This window comes from Cylas formicarius, unplaced genomic scaffold, assembly GCF_029955315.1.
Source record: "Cylas formicarius isolate icCylForm1 unplaced genomic scaffold, icCylForm1.1 PGA_scaffold_3__17_contigs__length_32017465, whole genome shotgun sequence".
NCBI lineage: Eukaryota > Metazoa > Arthropoda > Insecta > Coleoptera > Brentidae > Cylas > Cylas formicarius.
Genome location: NW_026844326.1, coordinates 12,304,628 through 12,319,271, shown reverse-complemented (window position 1 = coordinate 12,319,271; position 14,644 = coordinate 12,304,628). Strand labels below are relative to the sequence as shown.

At 34.5% G+C, this 14,644-nt stretch overlaps 1 protein-coding gene and 1 long non-coding RNA gene across 3 annotated transcripts; both read left to right on the top strand.

The window, feature by feature from the left end:
• The first annotated feature begins 1,296 nt into the window (after positions 1–1,296).
• LOC132699634 (uncharacterized) lies at positions 1,297–3,714 on the top strand. The gene is made up of 3 exons (XR_009618528.1): positions 1,297–1,373; positions 1,427–1,774; positions 1,833–3,714. It is a non-coding gene; the product is annotated as an uncharacterized LOC132699634 (long non-coding RNA).
• Positions 3,715–6,951: 3,237 nt separating this feature from the next.
• LOC132699260 (chorion peroxidase-like) lies at positions 6,952–14,380 on the top strand. Of its 2 annotated transcripts, none has more exons than XM_060665892.1 (7): positions 6,952–7,135; positions 11,902–12,071; positions 12,126–12,258; positions 12,321–12,547; positions 12,606–13,588; positions 13,642–14,057; positions 14,120–14,380. In XM_060665892.1, the coding sequence occupies exons 1-7, from the start codon at positions 7,128–7,130 to the stop codon at positions 14,325–14,327; spliced, it is 2,145 nt and encodes a 714-aa protein (XP_060521875.1). In that variant the 5' UTR covers positions 6,952–7,127; the 3' UTR covers positions 14,328–14,380. The 2 variants fall into 2 exon arrangements, with proteins under 2 accessions (XP_060521875.1, XP_060521876.1); XM_060665893.1 differs by lacking the exon at positions 6,952–7,135 and adding an exon at positions 11,294–11,322.
• The last annotated feature ends 264 nt before the right edge of the window (positions 14,381–14,644 follow it).

Sequence of the window (14,644 nt, the reverse complement as noted above, 5' to 3'; positions counted from 1 at the left end):
TCATAATATCCATTATCCGGTAGCTTCTTGGAGAGAAGTGCTTGGGTTCGGTTGGTCATGTTGGGCCAAGATCAGGAAGCTAGAAAGAAGGTTTCTTTCTAAGTCGTTTGATTTATCTAGTGCGCACAGTTTGTGCGCTTTAATTCTGGTGATTTTGCAGACACTTCGATGGAAGCGAATTAATTTACTTCTTCGTTTCTCGCTCATTGTCGTTCGTTTAAATAGGGATCGTAGGGTATAGAAAAAGGAGAATAACCGGTTGTGGAACCAATACGCGAAAGTAATTAAATTTTCCGGCGTTTCATCTGTGTGGTTAGAAGGGGTAGTGTGATGAATTTCGAGACAGAATAATTGACAAAATTCTTTGAATAAATTATTTTCAAATTCTGGTCCTTGATCAAAGAGTATTGTGGTGATATATCTATGATCCGACATAGAGTCCTCCACACAGACACACCACTCAGTTATTTTAGGGAGCAGAGCCCTGGTACAGAGTGTCAAGTCTGAAACCCAGCTCCGACCTGTCGTGAAAAATGTGGGTCTCTGTTGGCCACCTGCAGCCCTGCCGAGGCCATGAACTCCACTAGATCTCCCTTCTACGATTGGTCGCCGCGTTGCCTCCCAAAACGTGGTGAGCATTGCTATCGCAGCCCATCAAAAGAGAAAGATTCGCCTCCTCACAGTAGGAGACCAAGTCCCTGATCTCCACCCGAGGACAGCTGCGGTCGCCTGGAAAATACGCAGAGACGACCACTACTTCACGCCGTCGCGAGTGTTGGATCTGACCAGAATTGGAATCAGATCCCTGGAAGCCTTGTCCCTTAAGAAAAAGGCCTCCAGCCCCATGGTTAGTATGCAGGCCCTGGAATCGTCTCCTGAGGAGTCGACACTATGCAGCGTCGACCCTCTCAGAGATAACCCCCTAACCCTTGATTTTACAATCCAGGGCTCTAGGATCAGTACAATGGATGTACCGTCCTCCGAAATTTTCCTGCATAAGCGAGTCCTTGTAGGCCTGCTGTGTTGCAGGTTAATTTGTAGTATCGCCGTGAAGGTGTTGTTATGGGAATACTACTGGTGGACCCTGGTGGGAATCCCGGTCCACCTCCAACCGAGATTCCTCCTCGGTTCTCTCTTCCTCGGAGGGCCCTTCGGAGGTCTCCTCCAAGGAAACCGCGAGCGCTGCCTCCGCGACGGGCCCATCAACCTCCATGGACGAGCACCCGACACAGTGAGGGCGCTCTGTTTCCTTTCCTGTGTAAACCTGACAGTCGCTCAGAGCATAAGTGACGATCTCCTCAAGGACGCAGTTTCAAAAGTCAAAGAAACTCATTTGGAAAGGATGAAAATGCAATATCGCGTTTGGGCAGCAGGTTAGCTACATTTTCTGATGCTCACGAGCATATTTCCGACGGTAAAATTACAGGCGGTGATCTTGACCCAAAATAGCATCAGCAACGGTCGCAGCTTTTGGCAATGCGAATAAGGAAGTATTAAACGTGAGGGGTGAACAAACAAGAGTGTTGGTATGAATTGTTTTGAATTGTTTTCACAAGAAGACCAGAAATTTTATCTGAAATAAAAAATATAGACGTATCTGATCTGCTTCCGGCTACCAAATACGCAATAGACTCAAATTGTAGCGACTCGGGGCCATGCGATGCATCTTTGCCATATTGAACTCAAACCGGATATTGTAACAATCTGGGCCAACCTGACTTGGGAACTAGTTTGCCCACTTTTTGACGATTGATACCGAGTGCTCACGACGACGGTAAGGCTTATAGATATCAATTTTTATTGCTTAACTGAATGATTATTGTTTCATGCAGGCATTTCCGCGCCTAGAATAACTGCAGCTAGTGGAAATCCGCTACCAAATTCCAGATCTATTTCTACGACGATACGATGTTGATTATAGAGTTTGCATAGTTTTTGGATCACGATATTACCTTAACATCCCAAAATCAAAGATTTGATGACTCTATTCCATCTTGCAGACCCTGCGACAGCAAACAAACCGTACACCCCGAATGTAGCCGGTTCCAAATACCTCCAGATCATGACTCTTGTCCCCATTCAATAGTACCACCGGCGAACAAGCATGCTCCCCGTCTATGAGAACTTTGCAGGGACAAAGTACACTTGGCTCCAGGGAACAAGTCAATCATAGGGAGAGAATAACTGCGTACTTCAAATGGTTAAAGGGGAGAATTGAAGATTAAATGCGTCAGATCTCGGAGATGGATCGAATGACTATTTGCCCAGAACTACTACTAATGTGGAACGCAAATCTACATCAAAATTATGATTCTGTGGAACCTGCTTCGGAACAAGCAGGTTTGATGATGATGCACACGATTTTCTTGAGGGAACACAATAGAATAAATGACGTCTTGAAAACTTTCAATCCATCCTGGAGAGCAGATAAGCGATTTAATGAAACTAGAAGGATAGTTGTTGCCATTCTACAGCACATCACTTACAACGAATTTTTACCGGCATGCTGTCTTATACTCTCCTTACCAACCGTTTTTGTTTTTAAAAACTATTCCTTTAGAACATAACACAAATTTAAAACACTACTTTATTTAAACTAAAAAATTACAGAATAATAACCAACTCCAAAATCTCAAATCCCAAATCCGTTGTTCCTGCGGCGTGCCAGGTAGCTGGACCGTGGGCGTCGAAGAGTTCTAGAACGTTGAGGAATCACTCGCTTCTTAGTCAGCATTACTCAGCAGACAATGTAATACAATACTAATGACTTTGAGGTTCAATAATAAGGTTAGATTGTTGTAAACAGATTGAATTACTCCATATAACAACTCCCCTTTTCAAAAAAAAATTGTTATTTTAATTTTTAAAACAAAATAATTATACTAAATTTTTGATTGGAGTCAGAGCGATATCTCCTTCATCTTCTTCTATTGCTTCTCCAACTCTAATGCTTGGTCTTCTTTTTACGAGAATTCTTGGTAATCTTCGTAAAATGTTTTCTTCATTCTTTGGAGGTTGTAGTGGCGATGGTTGGTTTAAACTTCCAATAGCTAACTGTCTTTTACGATTTTTACATTTAAAGTAACAAAATAAAATAATTAAGCAAATGATTAATAGAATTGATAAATAAGTAAGCCATGGTGGAAATTTTTCAATATAAGGTTCATTTATTATATGGTCTAGAATTTTCGAATATTGATCAAGTTTATGTTTTGTAATTTCTAATTCATCAAAATTAATGTTACTTAACTTTAAAGGTCGTAAGTTAGGCAATTTTATTTTTTCTGGTAAATCTTTACAACAATCATACGGAATGATTACCGCCTGTGTTTCATAGGATATATTTGACAATTTGATTAAATCTGCTTGTACTTTTGTATTTCCAATAAAAGAACTACAGTAAGGATACAAAGTTAGAATTGTATTTTCTATAATACCTTCAGAACATGGTTCATGATGTGGGCATTTAATAGTAATTGGTAATTGTTCTGATACACTTATTAACTATTTGTTTGTTTTTAATTTTTGAATATTATATAACAAAACAATTTGACAAGTATTTGGAAGAGACAATTTACTTTTAAATGATTGAGTTTCGCATTGGGCATTTGTATCAATTGGATAATGAAATATATTTTGACATAATAATGCGTAATATGCGTTTTTACAATTTTCTATACTTTCAATAGGATTGTACATTTCTGAATCATAACCTTTCGCGATGTATTTTTGTGAAACAGATAAAATGTGATGTAATCCTGTTCGATTATCAAGAACCGGAATTTGAAATATCTTATACAACATATAATGTTCAGGTTCTAATCCATCTTCAGTTTGAAAAGCTTTAAATTCAATAATGCTTAAACAAGAGTTATGTCAAATGGCAAACTATTTCTTCTCAAGTTTTGCAACATGGTTTTTAAAGACATGGTTAAATATTTTGGAGTAATAATTGAAGTATGAATAACCTTAAATTTTGAGAATGTAATTGCGTTTAAAATATCATTCGTTATCTTCAATGAAGAGAAAAGATTCCATTAATTGTTCGCATATGTCTAAAATTTGTACCTTTGATTCGATAAATTTTAAATTATCCGATATATCATAAATTGATTCCTCAATTTCTTCAATATCCTTGGTGAAAGTCTCTTCGTCAATTTGTAATTTTCTTATAGTTTCATTAAAATCCTTAATAACTGATGTCGTTACTGGTATTTATTTTTTCGTTAACTCTTCAAATTGATGTTCATCCTTTTCGATTTTATTAATGCATTCATTATAATATTCTCCATCAGAAGCGTCTAAATTCCCCGTTATAAATTTCCACACAGATCCAAAAGCATTTATTAAACCACGTTTGTTTCTTATATGTGACTCATATCTCATAGAAACATCAAATTCTATTTCTGAAAACCTAGTTTCTAACGTATTTGATTATTGGGTTAGTAATGATAAATGTGTTTGCACTTCATCTTTGAAGGCATACATTCGATTATTTGAAGCTGTTACTAAACTAAGTAAGCTGTTTAATATTTTATTATTATTTTCAAATGAGTTCTTTAATTGTTTAGTATCCTTATATACAAAAAGCGTCCATTTATCGTTGGAAACGATAAGGCGATTAATGGGTTCATAGTAAACTCCTAAGGCATTTTTTATTTGTTGTAATTTATATTGTGCTTCTATTGATGTAATAACGATAAATAATCTGAAAAGAGAGAAAAGTTTCAATCAGTATCAATTTCTTGCATAGAAATATCATATTTATCTTCTTTTTCATAAAAAGATTTTAATCTGTCGAAATTGACTTGTTTTTACACCTGTTATTAAATTAAGAGCAATAGCTGAATTTTCAAAGATTTCTGTTAATTCAAATGGACCATTAAATTTATTAGCATATTTTCCTTTTATTTGCGATTCTTTGATATAAACTTTATCTCCTACTTGAAATTGATGTCGTTTAGAAACATGTCTATTAAATCTTTCCTTTGACCTTTGTTTTTGTTGTTCATTTTTTTCTCTTGCTTTATCATAATAATACTTAATTCGAGTATTTAGATCTCTTACATATTTTGTAACTAATTCTTTTTCATTATAGACTGTCTCCGGTGGTCTATTTGACGTATGGCCAAATATTAATTACCATGGGGTAAAACCATGTGTTTTATTAACAGAATTATTATAGGAAATTACTGCATAAGGTAATACACTAAACGGATGTTCATTTGGATTTTCCATTTTTGAAATTCGAAGCATTTCTAATAAGGTTGCATGAAATCTTCCGAAAGAACCGTTTGATTCTGGATGATCTACAGTTGAAAATATTAGTAAAATAGTACTTGCTATCGATTTTGAACTTTTATCAGATATTGGATAAGCTTGAGTGAATTTTGTTAATTCGTCTCGAATTGTTAAAATTTAATTAAGTAGTTACTAATGGTTCTCTTAAATTTTTGCTATTAATTTTAGTTTTTTGGCAGATTTCGCACCCTTCAATAAAGTCTTCAACATCTTTAGTCATTCCTTGCAATGTATATTTTTCTTTATTTCGTCTAATTGTTTCATTTATTCCGCGGTGAAGATTACTTTTTCCACAATGTTTTTGATAAATAATTATTGGTGTCTGATCTTTGTTCTCAATGTCCGTAACTACATTTTGACAAACGATTAGTTTTTAATCTTTATCGGCGAAAATAAAAGATATCATTTCGCGAATAGACAAGTTGATATTGTTTTCGACATAATACGTTTTGTTTTCACTAAGATCAGTGTTACAAAGTATTTTAAATAATTCTGGTACTGCAATTCCCTTATCAAACGAGACAACAATAATATAATAGTCACGTTTTTTTACCGTTTTAGAAGATATATTTATTTTGTTGTGTTAAGTTCACTTTGTTGAAAAATAGTAATAATGTTTTTATGTTCTTTATTTAATAATTGTTCGTTTGAAAATTATATTTTTGAATAATCCATTAGTGATTTTGTTTGATATAATTCGATAAATCTGTCACAATCATTTTGAATTTCATTAGGACTCATTGGACAAGTTGTCTCTTTTTGGATTTCAGTTTTATTTGATAAGTTTCGTTCTTTATCTTTGGATGTACCAGTTTCATTTAATAATTTTTAGTTAAAGTTGTTAATTTTTTGTATTTGGTTTATTTTAATTCATGATAATTCATCGTTTTTAATTATTTTTCCAGGTACTACAGCTGGTAATTCTTTTTCAACTGTTGAATAATTGATTTCGGCTGAGACTAATTTTCTTGAAGCATAAGCTATTGGTAAATCTCTATCTATTTGACCTTGTGCTAATACAGATCCTATAGCATGAACTTGCATTTGTCGTAAGAATAAATGGTTCGTCAAAATTAGAATATTGTAAAATTGGAGGGTTAGTTAAAGCTTTTTTAAAATTGTTAAAAGCTTGATAAAAATTAAATGGTATTTCCTTTTGTCATTAACAATTTAAAGGTTCTGATATTTTTGCAAAATAAGGGATAAATCTTCGATAATATCCTGCCGATCCTAAGAATGATTTTATTTCTTTTGTATTTTTTGGAACTGGAAAGTCAATGACTCCCTGAACTTTATCTGGGTTGGGTTTGTAATTAAGGGACCAAAATATGCAAGTTCCTTTCTCAAAAATTCGCATTTGTTAGGTTTTATTTTGAAATTTGAGTTTCGTAATCGTTGAAAACTTCTTTAAGACGATAAATGTGTTCGTGTATTGTTGGTGATAATAAAAATAAGTTTAAACTTAAAACTACAACAGCGTCTCGGTGATTGCACTGGAAATCAAACGCACTTATTTTCAAAATGTAAGTTTTTAACATTTGAAGAAAATTATTTTGGTTGAGGTAAAAAGTATATCATTATTTTCTTTTTGCTTCATGGTTGCGTGTCATTCACCCAAACTTAGCTTTAACAATGTTGAAAATTATATGCAATAAAAAAAAGAACAAAATTAAGAACGCTTTGACAAACATGACTGTTTTGAATTGATAACATTCCGAAATATTTCGCACGTTTTGAAGATTACCGCAATAGGATTAGACATACAATATAATCCAAATTTTCTAGCATTTTTAAATTTAGTTGACCGAGGTAATTTTCGAGATATTATGAACAAGTAAGAAATTATTATCTGCACTTGAATGTATATATTCACAAATATTTAGTTCTTCTACAATGTCATTTACTTTCTTGTATTATGTGTAACATAATAATAAATATTTTTGAAGCTAATGGAAAATAAGTGAGAATGTCATCTCCAAATTTTTTCAAACGGAATAAGTATAACGAGAGTCGACCGACATAACATTGAAAGGAGGCCTTATAATTTGTATGTATGTAAACTCCTGGATACTTAAGAAAAAGCGTCAATTCGTGTGACGTGTACTTAGTCAAAGGAATATTATAAGCATTTCAATTTTTCTGGGGCACATTTGAATCTTTTGCTATTTGTTACTTATTATTTCACCATAGGTATAGCTGTTTAAAATGATTTTGTTTTGGGCATTTTTAAAGAGGAAAAAATTAATTTAAACTGAACGCAAAATATTATAAAGTTTTAAGGCAATCTTATAGTATATTTAGTAGAGGAACATATGTCTTTGCATAGCAATTTTCACATTTTGCCGCAAGGTATCAACCTCTGAGCACAAGCACCTATCCGTCTGCGAATTATCTGTTATTTTGATCTATATCCCTATCCATAATCTTGGAGATAGACATAAAGCACAATTTTAAATTAAATTTTTATATATAAATATCCACAAACCTATTTTCCCGTTAAACTTGCTAGATTGAAAGATTCGACTAAACTACTCGAATGCATTCCTAAAAATAAATTGCCGCATCTCATCTATTATGGTATTAAAGATTTTTTCTACTCCCGTCTGTAAAATACCTAATTACCTACCGATCTAGCTTGGTGAATAAGCAAGATGAGCGACTCTGATAATGAAGAGATGAGTTTTTCACAATGGCCAAGATTTCATAAATTAATCCCGGACCAGCACTAAATATCTGTAAATATCTGTAATTTATCAGATACTGAAACAAATTCAGGTTGAATGAAGAGCAAAAAACGTAATGTCAATTATCTTAATAAATCAATAACCTATTATTTTCGCCAATATCGGATTGGAATGAGAATAAGGATTTTTTAGATAAACTTTTTACTTCTACTTAATTTTAGTGTTATGATCGATATAATTTTTGTTTTTATTCTAGATTCTATGTATTCTTATGTATTATTAGTTTAATATGAACTGTTGCCAATAAAATATTTTTCTCTTTTACGGATTGAAGATGAAGAATTTTAGGAAAGTGGTAAATCTGTTTTTCAAGTTATGTTTGTTGTAAATGTTATTAGGCTTTATGGTCAAGAATCCTTCCGAGATTTTCTTTGCCAATTTAACTGTATACACCCAAACATACGTTTTACCGATACCTCAATGCATTGTCACATCACTAGCCTCAACCACGCTCAAAGGACATGAAAGAAGCTTAAGATTAAGACAAATAAACCCATTAGCAGTTGCCGAACACAATCCCGAAACCGGACATAAAATTTAATTCGATAAAACTAAAATTCTTCAATGTAATAAATTCTTTTACCAACGAAAAACCCGAAATTCTATAGAAATGTATAAGCAACCAAACAATCTTAACCGCCACTCAGGTCTTTCACCTTTCACGAGTATGGGAATCAATCATCCGATATCTGTTATAGGTGTTTCATGCACTAAAGACTTTAAGTGCCCGCAAAGAAGAAGTCCATCGGACTTAGGTCTGGTGAGCGAGGCGGCCAAGGTAAAGGCCCGCCGAACCTATTTCCGGCAAAGGTAGTAGTTCCTCCTAAAGAAATTGCAAATACAATTCCCCATTAAGCGATCCTTAAAAAAATAGGTTCCTATAAGATTATTTCCTATAATCTCCGTCCATACATTGAAAGAAAACCGGCACTGATATTTTCCTTCAATTTTTGCATGTAGGTTTTCAATATCACGACTGAATGCAGTCTCGTCAGAAAGAAAATGACATTTCCGAATTAAGGGTAATTTTTTAATTTTTCCTAAAATTTAATTGCTCAAAATTACTCTAAATTGCTAAAGCCTTCGTGCTTGATCTGCATTGACCAGCTTATTCCGTTGAGAATTAATCACACTGCGTTAAAAATAGAATTTAAAAAAATGAAATTTTTGTTACATGACTTACTATCATTATTTCGCCATAAGCAAAAAGAGATTTTACCTCACAAAGAAGAATGATTTGACTGATAGCGGGTTTGGCTTTTAGAGAGGACTGTAATGACGCTTTTCGCTCACACTAAATACTTACCTAGACAAGAAGATCAATTTTACTTGAGCAAAGATATAAGCAACTATAACACAAGGATTAGGGATGATGTTAACATTGCTCACATTAAGCTAAAACGATGATAGGTTGTGCCAAAATATCTAAATGAAAAACTGTTCAACCAAATTTCAATAGTTGTTATTTCACTATCAAAGAAAGGAAAAGTGAGAAATTTTATAACAGAGGGGACTTTCTATTCAATAGAGGAATTTTTCGATATATTTATGATTTGTTTGTATGTTAATCCTATGTTCCTTGTATTTTACTTTTAGATTTATTTTAATGAACAGTGAATATCGATAATCGATAATCGGTAGTTATAATTTAAATGTTGGTGCTCAATTTTTATTTTGTCTTATCTTAGTGTGTATTGATTTGTGTAAACGTTTACGCGTATTAGCATCAATCAATTACTATTATTATTATTAACGTATGTTGCTGTTGCATTGCCTCTGTTACTCAAATAGTTTACACGGATTTAAATTTTTACTTACGTTATAATATATAGTGTAGTGATGAATTAAACTCCGTTAATTGATGTACATGTTTTAAGCCTGGTACAGTTTCGGACACTTCAAAACGATATGAATGTTATCTACGACTGAAGTTTAAAACACGAAAATATATGTGCAGTTATATATCTCGCTTTTATATAAAAGCGATTAAAATCAAGCCGGAAAATACAATACTACAAGAACATTAAAAAATATTCTGATTATAATTGATAAACCAATAGGACATTACGTTTTCCATAGTCCAAAATCGATTAAAATGCAACCCAAAATACGAAACAAAGCGACCTGTTCTATCACAATCACAAACAATTAATTCCCTCACAAGTGAACAAAAAACAATACATTACAATGTTTTCACCGAAATATGGGAAGATAAGACCATTTATTCAATATAGAGATTTCTTCAGTCACTGCTAAACAGATACGATATGTCTGTTTTCTTAACTCAGATTTAATGGTATGTTATCCAACAATTTTCATAAGTGTCATTTTAGTCTCGGGATCCTGATCTGGATTTATGAAGATGTTACATAAAGTATTTTGGTACCCTGGTGCAGAGCATAAATTGAATCCTCTCTTAAACCCTTGGAAAGATATTAAAATTATAATTGATTTATTTTACTAGTGTATATAGTATATTAATTAATAGTAATCTTTACACTATCGGAAATTAAATTGTTTCCAGAGAGTGTGTGTGTTTTATTTTTGAATAAAAGGGAATAATCGGAAGGAATTAATAATTCATTGGGCATCTACTTGCCAAATACGTGTATAACGACACGTAATGTGAATGCACAAAGTTATGATCAGAAATCCCGGTTCAAACTGGTTGATAGTTGATAGCTGGGATTACACTTGCGCTTACGTTTCTTAGTGGATTTAGCTGAATTAATTATTTTGAACTAAAGTTAAATGTCCTCAATTTAACCCTAACTTGTAAGCAGCACTACGTGCATATCTTGAATCAGTATCAAAGGTTCATTATAAACACCTAAGTTTTTCCGCTTTTGAGATGCTTCAGTTTGTTATTTGCAAAAAATGAAAGATAGGATATTTCTAGACGACGAGACTGTAACCTAAGGCAATTAATTTAAGTCTAAATAAATAAATACATCTAAAAATCCAAATTATATTATTGCAATGCGTGGATACCAAGAAAACGTAGAAGACGAAACGGACCATTAAATACTATACGGACATTCAAACATTCGGTGGCTATAGCTGCATGTTGCTCAAGTTAAACGCACCTAGATACCAACATGACACGCGCCACTTGTGACTATTCAGCTCATTAGAGAGACCGTTTCATTTTTTTTTTTTGTTTCAATGATTTTATCTGGATGAGATTAGAAATTTGCAATATATAAGGCCAGTTTTCGGCTACCATTTCTAAGTTTAGTCGACGACACATTTGGAGAAATAAAGCAATCATGAGGAGGTAAGAAATTATTAATCAGTATTAATATATTAGGATTCAGAACCTTGTAGGTACTAGTATATTCAAACTGTTTTGTAAAAATCTACTCAGAAGCCACTTATTAAGTGTAGCAAATAAAACTTGTACAATAATTTTCTGTTTTAGTATAGAGGACCGTAATTTTTTTCATAATTATCAAACTCGATGCAATATACAACTATATTCAATTTCCTACACATTTCACTACGCATTTCAAAATAAATATAGAACAATAATCATACTGCCTACATGTCAATGATCCGTAAAAATACTCCTTAAAGTGAGACACGTTCAATAAATGTGGCGGCAAATGTTAAATGCCCGAAATTAGTGCCACATCATTTTCGAAGTAAAGAAATCGAGTTCACTAGTAATTTGAGCCTAATTTCCACAGGGCACTTTCATTTTTTATGATCAATTTTTTTTTAAAATATTGACAATTTGAAATTGAGACTAAATCTCACCGCAAAGTGCATCACAAAATTATAGATTTTGAATTTTTTGACAGTCTGGATGGCGAAATCTTGCTTCGGTGAGCAAAAACGTAATTATTATTTATAGGTTTAGCGGCCCCTTAGTCTGGGCGCTCAGTATCCTTTCCATTATAAACCTGACCATTGCTCAGGGCAAGAGCAGTCTTATAAGTGACGATCTCCTCAAGGATGCGATTTCCAAAGCCAAAGAAACTCATTTAGAAAGGATGAAAATGCAGTATCGTGTTTGGGCAGCAGGTTAGCAACATTTTTCGGTTCTTACGAAAATATTTTCCTACGATAGTATTACAGGTGGTGGTCTTGATCCAAAATCGCATCAGGCGACGGCCGCAGCTTTTGGAAAAGCGAATAAACACGCAATTCGTTGGGCAAACACGTCGCTACTTTACGAGTTGGCTTCAAAGGAGATATTAAACGCCTTGGGGTGAGCAAACATGAAAGTGGGTATGAACTGAATTGTTTTCACAGCCATCATTTCATTCCTAGGCACACAAAAAGACCGGAAATTTTATCTGAACTAAAAAATATAGACGTGTCTGATCTGCTTCCCGCTACCAAATACGCAACAGACACAAACTGTAGCGACTCAGGGCCATGCGATGCAACTTCGCCATATAGAACCCTCACCGGATACTGTAACAATTTGGCCCAACCTGACTTGGGAACTAGTTTGTCTAACTTTAGACGACTATTATCTAGTGCTTACGACGACGGTAGGGCTAATCGACATCAATTTTTATTGCTTACCTGGACAATTATTGTTTCACGCAGGCATTTCGGCGCCGAGGATAACGGCAGCTAGTGGCAATCCACTACCAAATCCCAGATCAATTTCTACAACTGTCCACCCGGATGTTTCTCATTTGAGTAACAATTATACGATGTTGATTATGCAGTTTGCTCAGTTTTTGGACCACGATATTACCTTAACACCCCTGAATCAAGGATTTCAGGAATCTATCCCATCCTGTAGACCCTGCGACAGTAAGCAAACCGTGCATCCTGAATGTAACCCGTTCCAAATACCTCCAGATGATGACTTTTTCCCTCAATTCAATAGTACCACTGGCGAACAAGCATGCTTTCCGTCTATGAGAACTTTACAGGGGCAAAGTACACTCGGCTCTAGGGAACAAGTCAATCAAAATACTCCGTATTTGGATGGATCAGTGATATACGGCGAGAATAACTGCGTACTTCAAATGGTTAAAGGAGAGAATGGAAGATTAAACGCGTCAGATCTCGGTGATGGATCGAAAGATTATTTGCCCAGAACTACTACTAACGTGGAATGCAAATCTGCATCAGGATTATGTTTCTATGGCGGAGATGGTAGGGCTTCGGAACAGGCAGGTTTGTCGATGATGCACACGATTTTCTTGAGAGAACACAATAGAATAAATGATGCCTTGCAAACGTTAAACCCATCCTGGAGCGCAGATAAGCGATTTAATGAAACCAGAAGGATAGTTGTTGCCATTCTACAGCACATCACTTACAACGAATTTTTACCGAGGATTTTGGGTGACGGTCAGTTGGACGATTATGGGCTTAGACTATTAGATGACGGATTCTACGTGAATTATGATCCGAATTGTAGTCCGGACACATATACTGAGTTTGCCGCAGCTGCCTATAGAATTGGTCACTCGCTTCTACGAGCTCGAGTTCCAATGTTAGACAACAATTTCACAAATGTGGATCCTCCACTTTTATTAAGAGATTCGTTCTTCCAAACCGACCGACTGTTCGCTGTAAGTAGTTTGTTGAAGTTAAATTATTCGTATTAATATTGCATTGATTTCAGCCGAATATAATCGATGATATAGCCCGTGGTATCAGTTCGACGCCAATGGAAGATCTAGATCGATTTGTTACGAACGAAGTTACAAATCATTTGTTTGAAAATACAAGAGTAAACTTCACTGGTGTCGACTTAGTTGCTTTAAATATTCAGAGGGCCAGGGATCACGGTATTCCTCCCTACAACGACTATCGCGCATACTGTCTTAACTCTCGTGCGGACACCTTCGATGATTTATCAGACACAACGGCTGCGGATGCCATAGAGCAATTACAACAAGCTTATGAGAGTGTGGACGACATCGATCTCTTCCCTGGTGGATTGACCGAAAATCAGTTACCTGGTGGTCTGGTTGGGCCCACTTTTGGTTGCATTATTGGTCTTCAATTTGCTCGCTTAAAACAATGCGATCGATTTTGGTACGTCACCGTTATTACAAATATATTGATAGTTTAATTCAGATACCAAATATGTATTTTAGGTACGAAACCCAAGATCGTACGGTAGGATTTTCGGAGCAACAACTGGCTGAGATAAGAAAAATTACATTTTCCAAATTGATATGTGATAATATTGATGGTAATAACAACATACACGCCATTGCTTTCAATATACCGTCGGATTCATCAAATCCAAGAGTGCCGTGTGATTCACTTCCAGCACCGGATCTTACGGCTTGGCAAGAATAGTTGCTTGTTTTGTAATTATTGATTTTGCACTGATATTTTTCAATAAACTCTCACACACCGTTATGTAGTGTGTATTCATTAACTATTTCGAAATAAGTGGATATTTCAAGCTTCGTAAAATAAAAGTATTATATGAGCGTTTAGCTTAAGGTTGCATTTTTGTATTCCTTAAAATAGATACTAAAGTTTTATATTTGTTGACCGTGTGACTTCTGCAGTGTTACAAACAGCCTCAAAATCTTTTTGTCTTTTATAGTAACAATGTTGCCATTGCTGCAGAAAAGCTGCATTAATTCTAAATTTTCTACAAATCCGCC

Excerpts from the sequence above, each read along its gene's own strand:
- LOC132699260 (XM_060665892.1), top strand. Across the intron at positions 12,548-12,605 it reads ATCTAGTGCTTACGACGACG|GCATTTCGGCGCCGAGGATA; the intron begins GTAGGGCTAATC and ends TGTTTCACGCAG. Across the intron at positions 14,058-14,119 it reads AAACAATGCGATCGATTTTG|GTACGAAACCCAAGATCGTA; the intron begins GTACGTCACCGT and ends TATGTATTTTAG.